This window comes from Salmo salar, chromosome 02, assembly GCF_965601325.2.
Source record: "Salmo salar chromosome 02, fSalSal1, whole genome shotgun sequence".
In the NCBI taxonomy this organism is placed as follows: Eukaryota; Metazoa; Chordata; class Actinopteri; order Salmoniformes; family Salmonidae; genus Salmo; species Salmo salar.
Window position 1 is genome coordinate 63,142,458 of NC_138292.1, and position 15,272 is coordinate 63,157,729.

General features: G+C 45.5%; 1 protein-coding gene across 1 annotated transcript in view; it reads right to left on the reverse strand.

Annotated features, from left to right (window-relative positions):
• Positions 1-933: 933 nt before the first annotated feature.
• The window catches only part of LOC106593355 (BCL11 transcription factor A), a 51,632-nt gene continuing 37,293 nt past the window's right edge, over positions 934-15,272 (reverse strand). Inside the window, exon 3 of the mRNA XM_045707291.2 lies at positions 934-6,322. Within this exon, the coding sequence (XP_045563247.2) occupies positions 4,335-6,322 (1,988 nt within the window). The 3' untranslated portion in view covers positions 934-4,334. The remainder of the gene's footprint in view (positions 6,323-15,272) is intronic.

Sequence of the window (15,272 nt, forward strand, 5' to 3'; positions counted from 1 at the left end):
TACCCCCACCCACACACAGCACCTTCTTCCACACCTCCCACTACCCCCACCCACACACAGCACCTTCTTCCACAACTCCCACTACCCCCACCCACACACAGCACCTTCTTCCACACCTCCCACTACCCCCACCCACGCACAGCACCTTCTTCCACACCTCCCACTACACCCACACAACACCTTCTTCCACACCTCCCACTACCCCCACTCACACCCAGCACCTTCTTCCACACCTCCCACTACCCCCACCCACACCCAGCACCTTCTTCCACACCTCCCACTACCCCCACCCACACATCCCTACAACTCGGCTTCATCTTAACTGTCAACACCTCACCAAAGCAGGAACCTCTATCTGTGGACTTTAATCTGGCCCTGCTCGCCAAACATCACTGGCTAGGACCAGAGGAACGATTAGTCTGTCATGAGGGAGGGAGATAGAGAGGGAGATAGGAGACGGGGGAGGGAGGGAGCAAGGTCAAATAATGAATGCATACGAGACCTAGGAAGAGAGAGAGGGAGGGACTGAAATATAGAGGGGAGGAGCGGTAGGGAGGGAGGGAGGGAGGGAAGCGGTTGGAGATATAATGCAGACACCCAGGTGACCAGACAAGACCAGAGACCAGAGATAAGGGAGTTGAACTTCCACCCCGTCTGACAACGACGACTCAAGTACAGCCGGGCAAACGCACCTGGCAGACGCTATCGCATGCAGACACACACACACAGACACACACACACTCACACACAGACACATGCATAACTCTCTATGGGTGGTGATGATATTCCAAGACAATGAGGTGTCATAGTTGTGTATTAACTGCAAGTGTGTGTGTGTGTGTGTGTGTGTGTGTGTGTGTGTGCATGTTTGCATGTGTGAGTGTCATCCCAAATTAATACCGTAGTTATTTAGGTAAACAACCAACAATTCCATAAATGTATGTAATACTTTTTATTTTTCATTTTTTCAAGACAAAATGGCTGAGTGTAGAGAATAACGCAGACAACCGTTGTTGAAAAAAGAGTGGCATCTCCAAAAGAACAAGAACTCAACAGAAGAGAGTAGAATTCCCAGAAACTGAATGGTGTGGTCAATGACATTTGGTCATTAAAAATAAATTAAAAAAACATCAGATATTCAACAAGAGAGAGAAAATGTATTGATTCCTAGCTGTGTGTGACTCTGTTTTGAACAAAGTTGTGTATAGTCATAATAAATAGGGACGTCCACTGTCGGAGGCCAAGTTCAAGTTCAGTTCAGAATAATCAGCGTTTAGAACAGACAGAAAAAAAATGGCTGAAAACCGCAAACGTACCAATGTAACATTGTCATGTACACAAAACATGTAGCCTACTTTACTTTACCAGCTCAAGCAGGCTTGTCTTTTTCCCACACCAATAATTTCTGTTTTCATTAGAAATGTTTTGCAAATGAGATTTACCACTTAAAAAAAAACATAAAGCACCATGTACTGTTTAGCAATGAAAAATAGATTAACAAAAAAAAAAAAATGTTAAATTGATTTCCAGATTGATGTTTTTTTTAATCAATTGACTGCATAATGACTAGAATAGTTCTTCATTCATTGTTATGACTGGAATGTGGTCAGGTGGTCGAGAGGAACGGACAGTAAAAAGTTACACTACCAAGAACCCAACAATAGCTTGTATTACTGCATATAAAATGGCAGGAGAGGAAAAAATATATATAAAAAAACCACAAATAAAAGATATATACAACCACCTGTGTTACCATGTTGTGGCACATTCCGACGGGACTGCTTGAAAAAACCATTACATGGCTTCTCTTATCCATAGAATGCCACAACGTTTCAATTTTCAAAAACATACTTAACTTTTGTTCAAGCATACAAATTATTCACACTATAATAGTATTATCCTGCCAAATTAAGAAAATATATACGGTGGCAGCTTGTTGGGCGTTTTTTTCTTCAACTACTGAAAAGAGTACATTGAAACCTTTTAAAGAGAACAAGCGAACAGTTAAAAATACAGGCTTCAACATAAATACTAGAAGTGCCTACGCTAAGTGAACATTAATTTCAAATACCATTCTAAATACAGGAAAAAGTAGACCGTAAATGTGTATTTTAGCATAGGAACATGAGTGTGCATTTTCCTATGTTTTTTAAGTTCTCTCTATATATTCACATATAATCATAAAATCTCTCGCCGATGAAAATGTTGTTAAACCTGAAGACCTGTGTATAGCAAAAAGGCAAAAAGATGAGAGTCATGTTCATTTCATATTCATAATATAGTGATAAAATCTTGAGCATAATCATCAAGATTTAACGAGAAACCAAAAAAATATAATCAAAACAAACTTAAATAAAGTCTCCCCTAAAGATATTGAAGTGTTACTTTAAAAAACAAAGTTTATTTTTTCATTTTTATAAAATTTGTAGTAGGAAAAAAAATCTTGCCCTATTTGAGCAGCAAGGTTTCTTTCTTTCTTTCTATCTGAAGCAGGAGGGAGTATGGCGGTTCCTGCATTGATACTGTATTACCCAGAGGCCCCAAAAACTGCTAGGCCCCCTGGGAAACAAAATGGCTGGCGATGGTTTCTCGTTTCACTCTTATCTGCATGAAGCAATGACACCACATCAATCGGTCTGCATTAGAGCAAAGTTTTCCCTTGAGTGTCCACCTGTAAACTGGGAAAATTGAACAGTGCACATATTTCATCCTGGGAAAAGTCCCAGTTCTTATTATTTTATACTCAACCGACTGTACCTCCGATTAGAGAGACAGATACAGGATCCAAGGCAGAGTGACAAGTGCTTTACCAACAACATTATGAAAGGGGGGTTGATGCAAGTCTGTAAAATAAAAACAACAGCTGTGAGGTGTAACGTGTCAACTCAAAGAGCACAAAACGATGTGAAAGATTCAAATTATGTCAAAATCGAGCGGGGGATGTGTTTTACTGAATACACTTCTCAAAATTGTTCTTAAATAAAAAAAAATGAATTTCCAATATCAATTAGTTTAAGAGGCAACATTTCAGCTTTTAGGAAATCTGATATAACATGCGGAAAAAAAGAAAAAAGAGCTGATTAAAAAGCTTATAATGCATAAAAAAATTATGAATTGATCAAAATCTGGTCATTCCTTGCCCCCAACCTCACCCCCTTTTCAAAATCAGCCTGACATGTCAGAACTAAGAAAAACAAGTCTTCAGGTGCCCAGCCGCCACAGCAACACACTGTCATGGCCGACTCACAGAAGATCCCAGCAACAAGGACAACAACATAGTTTTGTGCTACTTACAAAAAACTGTAAAACCTTTCATTTCAAAACAAAACACTCTAACACATTAAGAGCTTAAGTTTACAGAATTATAACAACTCATTATTACATTTAGTACCCCTATGTAAGGTACCAAACAAAACACAAATAAAACCCTTTATATAAACACCACATAATCCCCAAATAGCATGTAGCTAGCATGCCAGTAAACAGAATGAGCATCTGAAGTATATTATACAATGAGTCAGGCAGATAAAATGATTTACCAGAAATATATATTTTTTGTTTCAACTGGTTCCTTGTGTTTCGCTGGGTCACGGAGGACGATGTCATATTGTACAGGTGCTTGATGCAAGAACCTGTTTTTTCCTGTTAAACACATGTCCGCTAGCTATCGTTTGTAGCTGAATCTCCGAGCTTATAGCAAAAAGGAGGATTAACTAATGCAGGTAAAATATTCCAAGGCACAATTATTTTGCTTTTTCAAACGATAACTATTCATTTCAAATTGACCACCACTATATCTTCTAAAAGAAAATGTTATGTTGCTAAGTGGCTACCATTTCCTAGGCAAACCCAATTGATATTCTTAACCCAGTAATGGACAGAAAATATTTTTAAAAGACTAGTCAAAATTTGACCCTGCTTTTTGTAGCTAGACCATTCAAACTGCCCACCATGTTTCCAACACCAAACTGTACAAGATATGTAAAACAGTATGTATATGCAGCATGGGGGTTTTCTTCCTCTTATCTTTTTCTTTTTTTTTAATCAAAAGTACCAACCAACAGCAACACAATTACAACCAACCAACCAATGAAGGACAATGTTCTCTAAGTAGCCAAAACACACTGAGCATGCCGTCCAGTTACAAAAGTACAAAACATGTAAATTATTGCACAATAGAAAGACTGAAAAGTTTTTGTGTCCGATGCAATAGTATTGCCCCAAATATGGATCAGCTTTTTCAAAGGTACGGGGTTTTTAACTGGTGTCTAACCCCTGTCAGTCTCCCCACCTTTTGCCATGATTCAGCGAATCAGGGAGCTGTCCTGCCTCCCCTACTCAGTCTTAATTTCCAGGGTGGTTGGCATGGGTTGATCGCTGTGCCACTTCTTCATGTGTTTCTCTAGAGTGCTGTACACACTGAAAGGCATGTGGCAGATTTCACATTTATAAACGTCCTTGCCCATCTGGCCGTGCGTCTTCATGTGGCGAGTGAGCTTGCTGCTCTGGGCGCAGGCGTAGCTGCACAGGTCGCACTTGTAGGGCCTCTCTCCCGTGTGGCTGCGCCGGTGCACTGTCAGGTTGCTGCAGTTCTTGAAGATCTTGCCGCAGTACTCGCACGTGTCGCTCCGCCGGCTGCCATCCTTGGAGCTGGGGCGCCCACCGCTCCCTGACAGGTGGGGGGTGCTGGCCCCACTGCCCGTCCCGCTGTGGCCCGAGGCCCCGCAGCCGCCGTCCAGCTCCTCTGGAGGCGTGGAGTAGCGCAGGCTGCCGTTCTCGGAGGAGTGCTCGGAGGATGTGGCGAAGGGCGATTGTATGGTGGAGTATTCTCCAAAGCTGAGTAAGGGGTCCTTGAGTTGTCGAGAGGCGGCGTAGCCGGCCAGCCACTGGGAGTAGACGTTATCTGTGTTGGGGATGGTAGGCGTGGGAGGATCCAGTTCTTTCTCCACCTTGATACGCTTGGTCATGGTGCTGAGGGAGCCGGGGCTCCCCATCAGGAGCTTCCTGGTCAGGGCCTCATTAGAGAGAGGACCCAGGCCATTGGCCATTGGGGTGGTGCCACAGACCTCGTCGGCCCGGTCCGACTCCAGGGCCAAGTCCTCTTCACAGGCGTCCCGGGGAGTGCTCCGTCGGTGGGGATGGGAGTGGGGGTGGAGGGCCTGGCTGTTCTGGTGGTGCCGGGCCCCTTCCAACAGCAGGCTGAAATGATAATCGTTCTTCTCACCTTCCTCAGTCTCCATCTCTTCCTCTGCCTCCTCTCCTTCTTCCTCTTCTTCCTCCTCTTCTTCCTCGTCTCCCTCTTCCTCTTCATCTCTCTCCTCCTCCTCTTCTTCCTCTTCCTCCTCCTCACCATTCTCAAGCAGCCCGTTGTTCTCGCTCTTGAACTTGGCCACCACGGACTTGAGGGCGCTGGTAGCGCTGCCCACCAGGTCGCTGGTGCCTGGGTCGGGTGAGCTGGCAGTGGACAGACCGTCATCCGACTTGGCGTTGAGGGAGTTCTTCTGAGAGTGCGTCTTCATGTGGCGCTTCAGCTTGCTGGCCTGGGTGCAGGCGTGGTTGCACAGGTGGCATTTGTAGGGCTTCTCTCCTGTGTGGCTACGCCGGTGCACAATCAGGTTGCTCTGGAACTTGAAGGTCTTCCCGCAGAACTCGCACGACTTGGCCTTGAGCGGCGTGGTAGGCTGGGCCGGGTTGGGGGTGGAGCGGAAGCCGGACGAGGGCGACTGGGAGGTGGAGAGAGGAGGCGTGGCCGAGAAGGGGGGCTTGGAGCCCGGCTGGAAGGGCTGCAGCAGCCGTTGCATAGGGCTGGGCTTGTTGGGCGACAGAGGTGGGGAGGCCCCCGTGGGGTTACCCGCCAGCTCCCGCAGTCTCCTTGAGAAGTCCATTGTGGGCGGTGGGTCCAGGACGACTGAGTTGAGCCGCATCACCCTGTCGAAGGCGCTCGGGTGATGGGTGGCCAGCGCCAGGTTCTCCGGGCTCAGGTGGTGCCGTGGAGGCGGACTAAACAGAGGAGGCGTCCGGGGGTAGCGCCCCTCGTGGGGGACAGAGGCGGCCCCTTCCCGGCCAGACCCGGACCCAGGCAATCTCAGCAGACTGAAGGGGCTCCCATCGGCCAGGTGGACACCGTGGAGGGGGGGCTGGGAGGTGCAGTCACCTCCCATCCCGGGCGGGGCGGCTACCCTGGGGGTGAGGGGGCTGCCTGGCTCACTCTCCAGATAGATGCGGAAGCCGTGGGTGTTCTGGGCGTGCTGGAGCAGGAACCAGGCACTGCTGAACGGATGCTTGCAGGTCGTACACGTGTAACTACTGGGCTCATCCTTATCTGAGAGAGAAAGAGAGAGATAAGAGAGAGAAAGAAGAAGGGTTACTTGACTGAAAGAGAATGAGGACCTCTGGGATTGCTAGACCGTAACACTTCATATTTCAGTTCGACACCAAAGATATCCATTGTATTTGATAAATAATTCAGCTTCAGTTTTTACTAGCTTAATTAATACACTGAGACTTAAACATGCATTCAATTACACAGCCCATCTAAAACAACACCAGCAACGAGATCTCAATCAGTGTATACAATTTACACAGACGAGGAGGTAATTAGGAATATTTTAAACAATAATTGAATTTCAATGGCCCTTGCACGATGACCTGAGATTTGCCTGACAATGCGTTTGCAATCTCGTTAAACACACTCAACCATCCTCCATAGATGTGTTTAGAGAATTAGAGGGGCTAAAGTAGAACATGTATCTGATGCTGACACATTTACATTTCACATTTTAGTCATGTAGCAGATGCTATTAGCCAGAGCGACTTACAGTTCATCTTAAGATAGATAAGTGGGACAACCACAGCCATAGTAAGTACATTTTTCCTAAACAAAGTAGCTAACTGCAAAGTCAGAGCTAGTAAGGGGGAAAAAAGTTACTGAAATACATTTAATATATACACTGTGTGTGTATATATATATATAATATATAATATATATATATAATATATATATATATATATATATATATACACACACACACACACACAGTACCAGTCAAAAGTTTGGACACACCTACTCATTCCAAGGTTTTTCTTTATTTTTACTATTTTCTACATTGTAGAATAATAGTGAAGACATCAAAACTATGAAATAACACATACGGAGTAACCAAAAAAGTGTTAAACAAATGAAAATATATTTTATATTTGAGATTCTTCAAAATAACCAGCTTCATGAGGTAGTCACCTGAAATACATTTCAATTAATTGTTAAAAGCTAATTTGTAGAATTTCTTTCCTTCTTAATGCGTTTGAGCCAATCAGTTGTGTTGTGAGAACGTAGGGGTGGTATACAGAAAATAGCCCTATTTAGTAAAAGACCAAGTCCATATTATGGCAAGAACAGCTCAAATAAGCAAAGAGCAACGTCAGTCCATCATTACTTTGAGACATTAAGGTGGGTCAATCCGGGAACTTTTCAAGAACTTTGAAAGTTTCTTAAAGTGCAGTCGTAAAAACCATCAAGCGCAATGATGAAACTGGCTCTTATGAGGACCGCCACAGGAAAGGAAAACCCAGAGTTACCTCTGCTGCAGAGGATAAGTTCATTAAAGTTACCAGCCTCCGAAATTGCAGCCCAAATAAATGCTTCACAGAGTTCAAGCAACAGACACATCTCAACATCAACTGTTCAGAGGGGACTGCATGAATCAGGCCTTCATGGTCGAATTGCTGCAAAGAAACCACTACTAAAGGACACCAATAAGAAGAAGAGACCTGCTTGAGCCAAGAAACACGAGCAATGAACATTAGACCGGTGGTCTAATGAGTCTAAATGTTAGATTTTTTGAGAAGCAGAGTAGGTGAATGGATGATCTCCGCATATGTGGTTCCCACCGTGAAGCATGGAGGAGGAGGTGTGATGGTGTGGGGGTGCTTTTCTGATGACACTGTCAGTGATGTATTTAGAATTCAAGGCACACTTAACGAGCATGGCTACCACAGCATTCTGCAGCGATACGCCATCCCATCTGGTTTTCGCTTAGTGGGACTATCATTTTTTCAACAGGACAATGACCCAACACACCTCCAGACTGTGTAAGGGCTATTTGACCAAGAAGGAAAGTGATGGAGTGCTGCATAAGATGACCTGGCCTCCACAATCACCCGGCCTCAACCCAGTTGAGAAGGTTTGGGATGATTTGGACCACAGAGTGAAGGAAAAGCAGCCAACAAGTGCTCAGCAGATGTGGGAACTCCTTCAAGACTGTTGGAAAAGCATTCCAGGTGAAGCTGGTTGAGAGAATGCCAAGAATGTGCAAAGCTGTCATCAAGGCAAAGGGTGGCTACTTTGAAGAATCTCAAATATAAAATAGATTTGTCACGCTTGTCGTTGGAAATGGAGGACCAAAACGCAGCAGGTATGTGCAGGCTCATCTTGACTTTTATTAACTATCAAAATGAACACCCAAAATAACAAACATAATTATGATCGACAAAAACAGTCTGGTAAGGCCCAAGGCTACACACAGAACAATCACCCACAAATCACACACACAAACACACCCTAATATATGGGACTCTCAATCAAAGGCAGATAGACAACACCTGCCTTCAACTGAGAGTCCCAACCCCAATTAACCAAACATAGAAACACACACACCAGACTAACCATAGAATACAAACACATAGACCATCAACCAAAAACTCGGAAATACTAAATCAAACACCCTTTACACAAACACACCACCCTGAACCACATAAAACAAATACCCTCTGCCACGTCCTGACCAAACTACAATACTAATTAACCCTTATACTGGCCAGGACGTGACAATATTTTGATTTGTTTAACACTTTTTTGGTTACTACACAATTCCATATGTGTTATTTCATAGTTTTGATGTCTTCACTATTATTCTACAATGTAGAAAAAAGTAAAAATAAAGAAAACCCTTGAATGAGTTGGTGTGTCCAAACTTTTGACTGGTACTGTATATATATATATATTAGCACTGAATACAAAAAAACAAGGCCAGGTGTTAAAAAAATGGATAGTTTCATCTCTAAAAGAAAACACACAAAAAAGGAGAGAGCCAGAGAATGATTTGAGGGTGGTGCTATGAAAATGCATTTCATGTATTATTATTCTATTTGGGATAGTTTCATGGTTTATAGCTTTATTTGAAATCCTCTCAGGTGAATAGAAAAGAAGAATAGAGAAAGGAGAAGTGAGATATGCAAAGTAAGTAGCACATTCTCTACACCACTCCTCAAATGTGCCTCTTCTCTTTCATCTCTGCTTTCATTTCTTCTCTCCTTTTGTTTCTTATCCTTTTTTCTGTTTTGTTTTATCTGTCAGGCAGGCAGGCAGGCTAGGCAGACACTTAACCAAAAACATGAATGTGCTGCCAGCTATTAAGATTAGCCATTGCTAAGATGGCGGACGGGGCAGAAGCCCAGCCTTGCTGTACCCCACTGTGGCTGAGGAGGCTATGGGTGAGGAGGACACGGTGCAGGCTGGGCTCCTGCTGCTAGAGCAGCCTGAAGGAGGAGAAGAAGAATGCGGTGAAAAACAGATTCTCACGTGTCTGCCTCCCTGCCACCCTGGCCCTCTCATGACAATTCCACTCAAAGAGTCACTCTTTGATATGTACGGCCCTTGTCAATGATATAGCTATACCCATTGATCCATTCATCCCTCAGCTTTATAGCAAACTGAGTGGGGCTGCCGTTTTGTTGTTTTTCGAAACAAGGGGTGGGCCTTTAAAGGCCAGCAAGCAACGGGGAAATGTGCACCCAATCAAAGGCAGCTCCACAGAACCTTTCTTTTTCTTCACTGAAAAGAGATCTGGGGGGCTGGCAAATTATGGATCATTACAATCTGCAAAAATTACAGTTAATTGCTGCCACCTGCAAGGGGCTCTGACCTCCTATGGATTTTTTCCATCATAAAAAGGCAATTTGCCCACGTTCTGCCTTTCCACATACTCACATATAAAAATGCACTGCGTTTTTTGGGGGTCATTATATTGGCTGAAGTAGTGGCGGTATAGCAGCCTATACATCTTATGTATTTCCAACATGTTTTTTTACTGAATGAAACCAAAGACACATATTACTCTTAAAACGTTCATTTACAACCAAGCTTTGTTGTCGAGTTCTGCTTGGATTCTATGGTGATCTGCAACCCTGCCCTGACAACACGTGTCAACCTACAGTCTCCCTATGTGGGGAAACTGATAGAAATGCTGCTGTTATTGAAAAGGACGAGGCAGGAAGAGAACGGCTCACGTGGCGTATACACCTTCTCTTCCTCTGAGACCTACACCTGTCTATCTGTCGGAGGAGGATCGAGGCACAAGCGTGGGGTAGCACGGCGTGAAGGTGCCAGGCGTGAAGGTGCCATTCTTAATGGCTGCCTGAGACGACAGTCGTGAAGGACAGCGGAGCGCCACAACACGGCCGGCCCCTAAATCATTTGCCTATACGTCAAAAACATCCATCTCTCGCTGTGTAATCATCTGGTCCAGATGACGTTTGAAACCTCCCTGATCACGAGACGACAACACAGAACAGTGTGGATAATTGATGCCCTCGTCATATTGATTGGCACCGAGTCAGACCAATGTGACGTACCCATTCCCACCCGCCTGTCCGGCAGACACACAACAACAAAAAGAAGATATCTAAATTGGCCTTGACTAGACTATGGGTGCTTTTCAAATGGCACTCTATTCCCTATATAGTTTTGACCAGGGCCCATAGGGGGCCATTTGGCACGCAGCCTATCCCTCTCTAATGATCCCGGCTCAAAGGGAAGGATAGTGTGTGAGGAAGCAGAGAAACACATCCTGACAGGGCATTTGATGGCCTTGAAGATTATAAAAAGGGAAGGAATATGTGAGCTTGGGGGAATTATCTTCTGAAATCGTCTCTGGTTTTCTCTAGTCCTCCAATGGAAAGAAAAAGAAGAGAACCCTTTCAGCAAATGGTCTCTAGATTGTAGAAGCTCTAAAGCTAAAACTAAGTCGAGGTCCCTTTGAAATAGGACCAGGAGAGGAGAGACTGGGCTGAAACCAAGGCTGGGGAGAAGGCTTATGGAGATAGGGGGAGGGGAGAGGAGAAAGAGAAAGAGAGAGAGAGAGAGAGAGAATAGAAGAGATAGAGAGAGAGAATAGAAGAGATAGAGAGAGAGAGAGAGAGAGAATAGAAGAGATAGAGAGAGAGAATAGAAGAGATAGAGAGAGAGAGAGAGAATAGAAGAGATAGAGAGAGAGAATAGAAGAGATAGAGAGAGAGAGAGAGAGAGAGAGAGAGAGAGAGAGAGAGAGAGAGAGAGAGAGAATAGAAGAGATAGAGAGAGAGAATAGAAGAGATAGAGAGAGAGAGAGAGAGAGAGAGAGAGAATAGAAGAGAGAGAGAGAGAATAGAAGAGATAGAGAGAGAGAGAGAATAGAAGAGATAGAGAGAGAGAATAGAAGAGATAGAGAGAGAGAGAGAGAGAGAGAGAGAGAATAGAAGAGATAGAGAGAGAGAATAGAAGAGATAGAGAGAGAGAGAGAGAGAGAGAGAGAGAGAGAGAGAGAGAGAATAGAAGAGATAGAGAGAGAGAATAGAAGAGATAGAGAGAGAGAGAGAGAATAGAAGAGATAGAGAGAGAGAATAGAAGAGATAGAGAGAGAGAGAGAGAGAGAGAGCGAGAGAGAGAGAGAGAATAGAAGAGTTAGAGAGAGAGAGAGAGAATAGAAGAGATAGAGAGAGAGAGAGAATAGAAGAGATAGAGAGAGAGAGAGAGAGAGAATAGAAGAGATAGAGAAAGAAAGAACGAAAAGAGGAAGAACAGAAAAGATGACAAGCCTACCAAGGACATTGCAGCCCGTTGCAACACAAAGCAGAAGAGGGCTATTACAGTGTCTTTCTCTGTACAATGCACTGCTATCACCAGAGAATATGATCCGCAGCCATGCAAAGAACACAAGGCCAAATGGGAAAGGACATGTTAAACATCAAGATATTGCCCATATGGCCCATTCGGCAGGATCACATGTATTCCAATACTGTCTCAGCCAGTCAGACAGAAGGAGACTAGGTTGGACTAGACAAAGCAATAGTGATGGGATGATTATAAACAGTCTAGTCTAGGGAGGTGCTGCAGCCTGCAGCCACTTTGTACACGCAGATCCAGACCTTCTCATTGTTCCCCTGCTGCAATATGCACCTCCACACCCCCTACTCCCAACCCTCCGCCCCTGTAACCCCTCAACCCCCTACACTAGTGTCAGTCCCAGCCAGACCCCATCCACCCCAACTGAACCCCTACCACTCAAACACAGCGACACACAAACAACAGCCATTGGCTACAATCAACAATGACCTTGAACCCTGAGGTAACAAGTTCACAACGCCACGGTAACAACTGTCCTTCCCCAAGCCAACTTTCTACTGTTCCTGCAAGGACTTGACTTTTCCACCATTTTGTTTTGTTCTTGACCAACCCCTGCTAAGTCTCCCCCTCCTCCTCCCGACCGTCCCAACTGGCTCTCACAGATATTGGTCATTGAGGTAATGGAGGAATGTTGTTATAGGATTAGCAAGGCATCGAAGGAGGACAGAGAGAGGCAGGAGGACACTGTATGTCAGCTCAGTCGTTTTGGACTTCCACCTGAAAAGTGAAACCTGAAACGGTCCCTGCCAATATTCCTAAGTGTTTATGGGTGTTGGTAGGAGTGATCGGGGAGGATATGGAGACCTCTTCAGAGTGCTGTGATAGAAAGTGTTAATGTGACTACTAGTCTGTTCATGTCATTTGTGGATTCATGGACAGAGACTGGTGATGGAGGAGGATGGGGAGGTCCAGTCTGCCATTAGCCATCCCGTGTGTGTGTGTGTGTCTGCCCTCTCTCCATCAGTATTCACCCCAACGCGGTGGGTCCCAGCTGGTCGCGGCCCTGCTCGCTCGCTCTCACACACACACACACACACACACACACAGACACACACACTCTCCCAAACACACTCACACACTGTTGCCTTTGTCCCAGGCCAGACTACTTTGTGGCGCACTGAGCCACTGGCCACCAACAAAGAGCCTGTTTGACCAACACTTGTTCTGAAACAAAGCCTGATGCAGGAAATGCGGCTTACCAACAAGAAAACACAGTGAGGGAGAAGAGAGAAGGGGAGAGCTATCCGGGGATTCCAGGTTTGAAAAACCAGACATTAGTGTGGCAACAGCAAGGTCCAGTCAGACTACTAACCCACTGACTACACACATCAAATGGAAAGGAAAGAAGAGAGTCTGAGAGAAAGAGAGAGAGAAAAAAAAGGAGTGCGAGAGAGAGAGCGTGCAGAAAAAGACAGACTAGACACATCACAAGGAAAGAAAAGAGTCAGAGAGAGAGAGAGACCGAGACAGAGAGAAAGAAAACTTGGCTGGCATGAAGGGAGATTTACTGTGAGATAACTGACTGCGTGAAGCCTGGTGGTCTTTGGTTTGGGCACTAGCTCTGTCTAGCTGTGTACCGTGCCAGTAAGTAATGTGTTCTGTGTTGGTTAGACTCTCAAATCAGACTGTCATACTTATTACCTTTCCACAGTCATGAAAGATGATAGGAGCAGCCAGGACCGGGACTGTGTTTCTCTGACCCACTAGAACCATTAGACAGATGATAGGAGCAGCCAGGACCGGGACTGTGTTTCTCTGACCCACTAGAACCATTAGACAGATGATAGGAGCAGCCAGGACCGGGACTGTGTTTCTCTGACCCACTAGAACCATTAGACAGATGATAGGAGCAGCCAGGACCGGGACTGTGTTTCTCTGACCCACTAGAACCATTAGACAGATGATAGGAGCAGCCAGGACCGGGACTGTGTTTCTCTGACCCACTAGAACCATTAGACAGATGATAGGAGCAGCCAGGACCGGGACGGTGTTTCTCTGATCCACCAGAACCATTAGACAGATGATAGGAGCAGCCAGGACCGGGACGGTGTTTCTCTGACCCACTAGAACCATTAGACAGATGATAGGAGCAGCCAGGACCGGGACTGTGTTTCTCTGACCCACTAGAACCATTAGAGACAGATGATAGGAGCAGCCAGGACCGGGACTGTGTTTCTCTGACCCACTAGAACCATTAGACAGATGATAGGAGCAGCCAGGACCGGGACTGTGTTTCTCTGACCCACTAGAACCATTAGACAGATGATAGGAGCAGCCAGGACCGGACTGTGTTTCTCTGATCCACTAGAACCATTAGACAGATGATAGGAGCAGCCAGGACCGGACTGTGTTTCTCTGACCCACTAGATCCATTAGAGACAGATGATAGGAGCAGCCAGGACCGGGACTGTGTTTCTCTGACCCACTAGAACCATTAGACAGATGTTAGGAGCAGCCAGGACCGGGACTGTGTTTCTCTGACCCACTAGAACCATTAGAGACAGATGATAGGAGCAGCCAGGACCGGGACTGTGTTTCTCTGACCTACTAGAACCGTTAGAGACAGATGATAGGAGCAGCCAGGACCGGGACTGTGTTTCTCTGACCCACTAGAACCATTAGACAGATGATAGGAGCAGCCAGGACCGGGACTGTGTTTCTCTGACCCACTAGAACCATTAGACAGATGATAGGAGCAGCCAGGACCGGGACTGTGTTTCTCTGACCCACTAGAACCATTAGACAGATGATAGGAGCAGCCAGGACCAGGACTGTGTTTCTCTGACCCACTAGAACCATTAGACAGATGATAGGAGCAGCCAGGACCGGGACTGTGTTTCTCTGACCCACTAGAACCATTAGACAGATGATAGGAGCAGCCAGGACCGGGACTGTGTTTCTCTGATCCACTAGAACCATTAGACAGATGATAGGAGCAGCCAGGACCGGGACTGTGTTTCTCTGACCCACTAGAACCATTAGAGACAGATGATAGGAGCAGCCAGGACCGGGACTGTGTTTCTCTGATCCACTAGAACCATTAGACAGATGATAGGAGCAGCCAGGACCGGGACTGTGTTTCTCTGACCCACTAGAACCATTAGAGACAGATGATAGGAGCAGCCAGGACCGGGACTGTGTTTCTCTGACCCACTAGAACCATTAGAGACAGATGATAGGAGCAGCCAGGACCGGGACTGTGTTTCTCTGACCCACTAGAACCATTAGACAGATGTTAGGAGCAGCCAGGACCGGACTGTGTTTCTCTGACCCACTAGAACCATTAGACAGATGTTAGGAGCAGCCAGGACCGGACTGTGTTTCTCTGACCCAC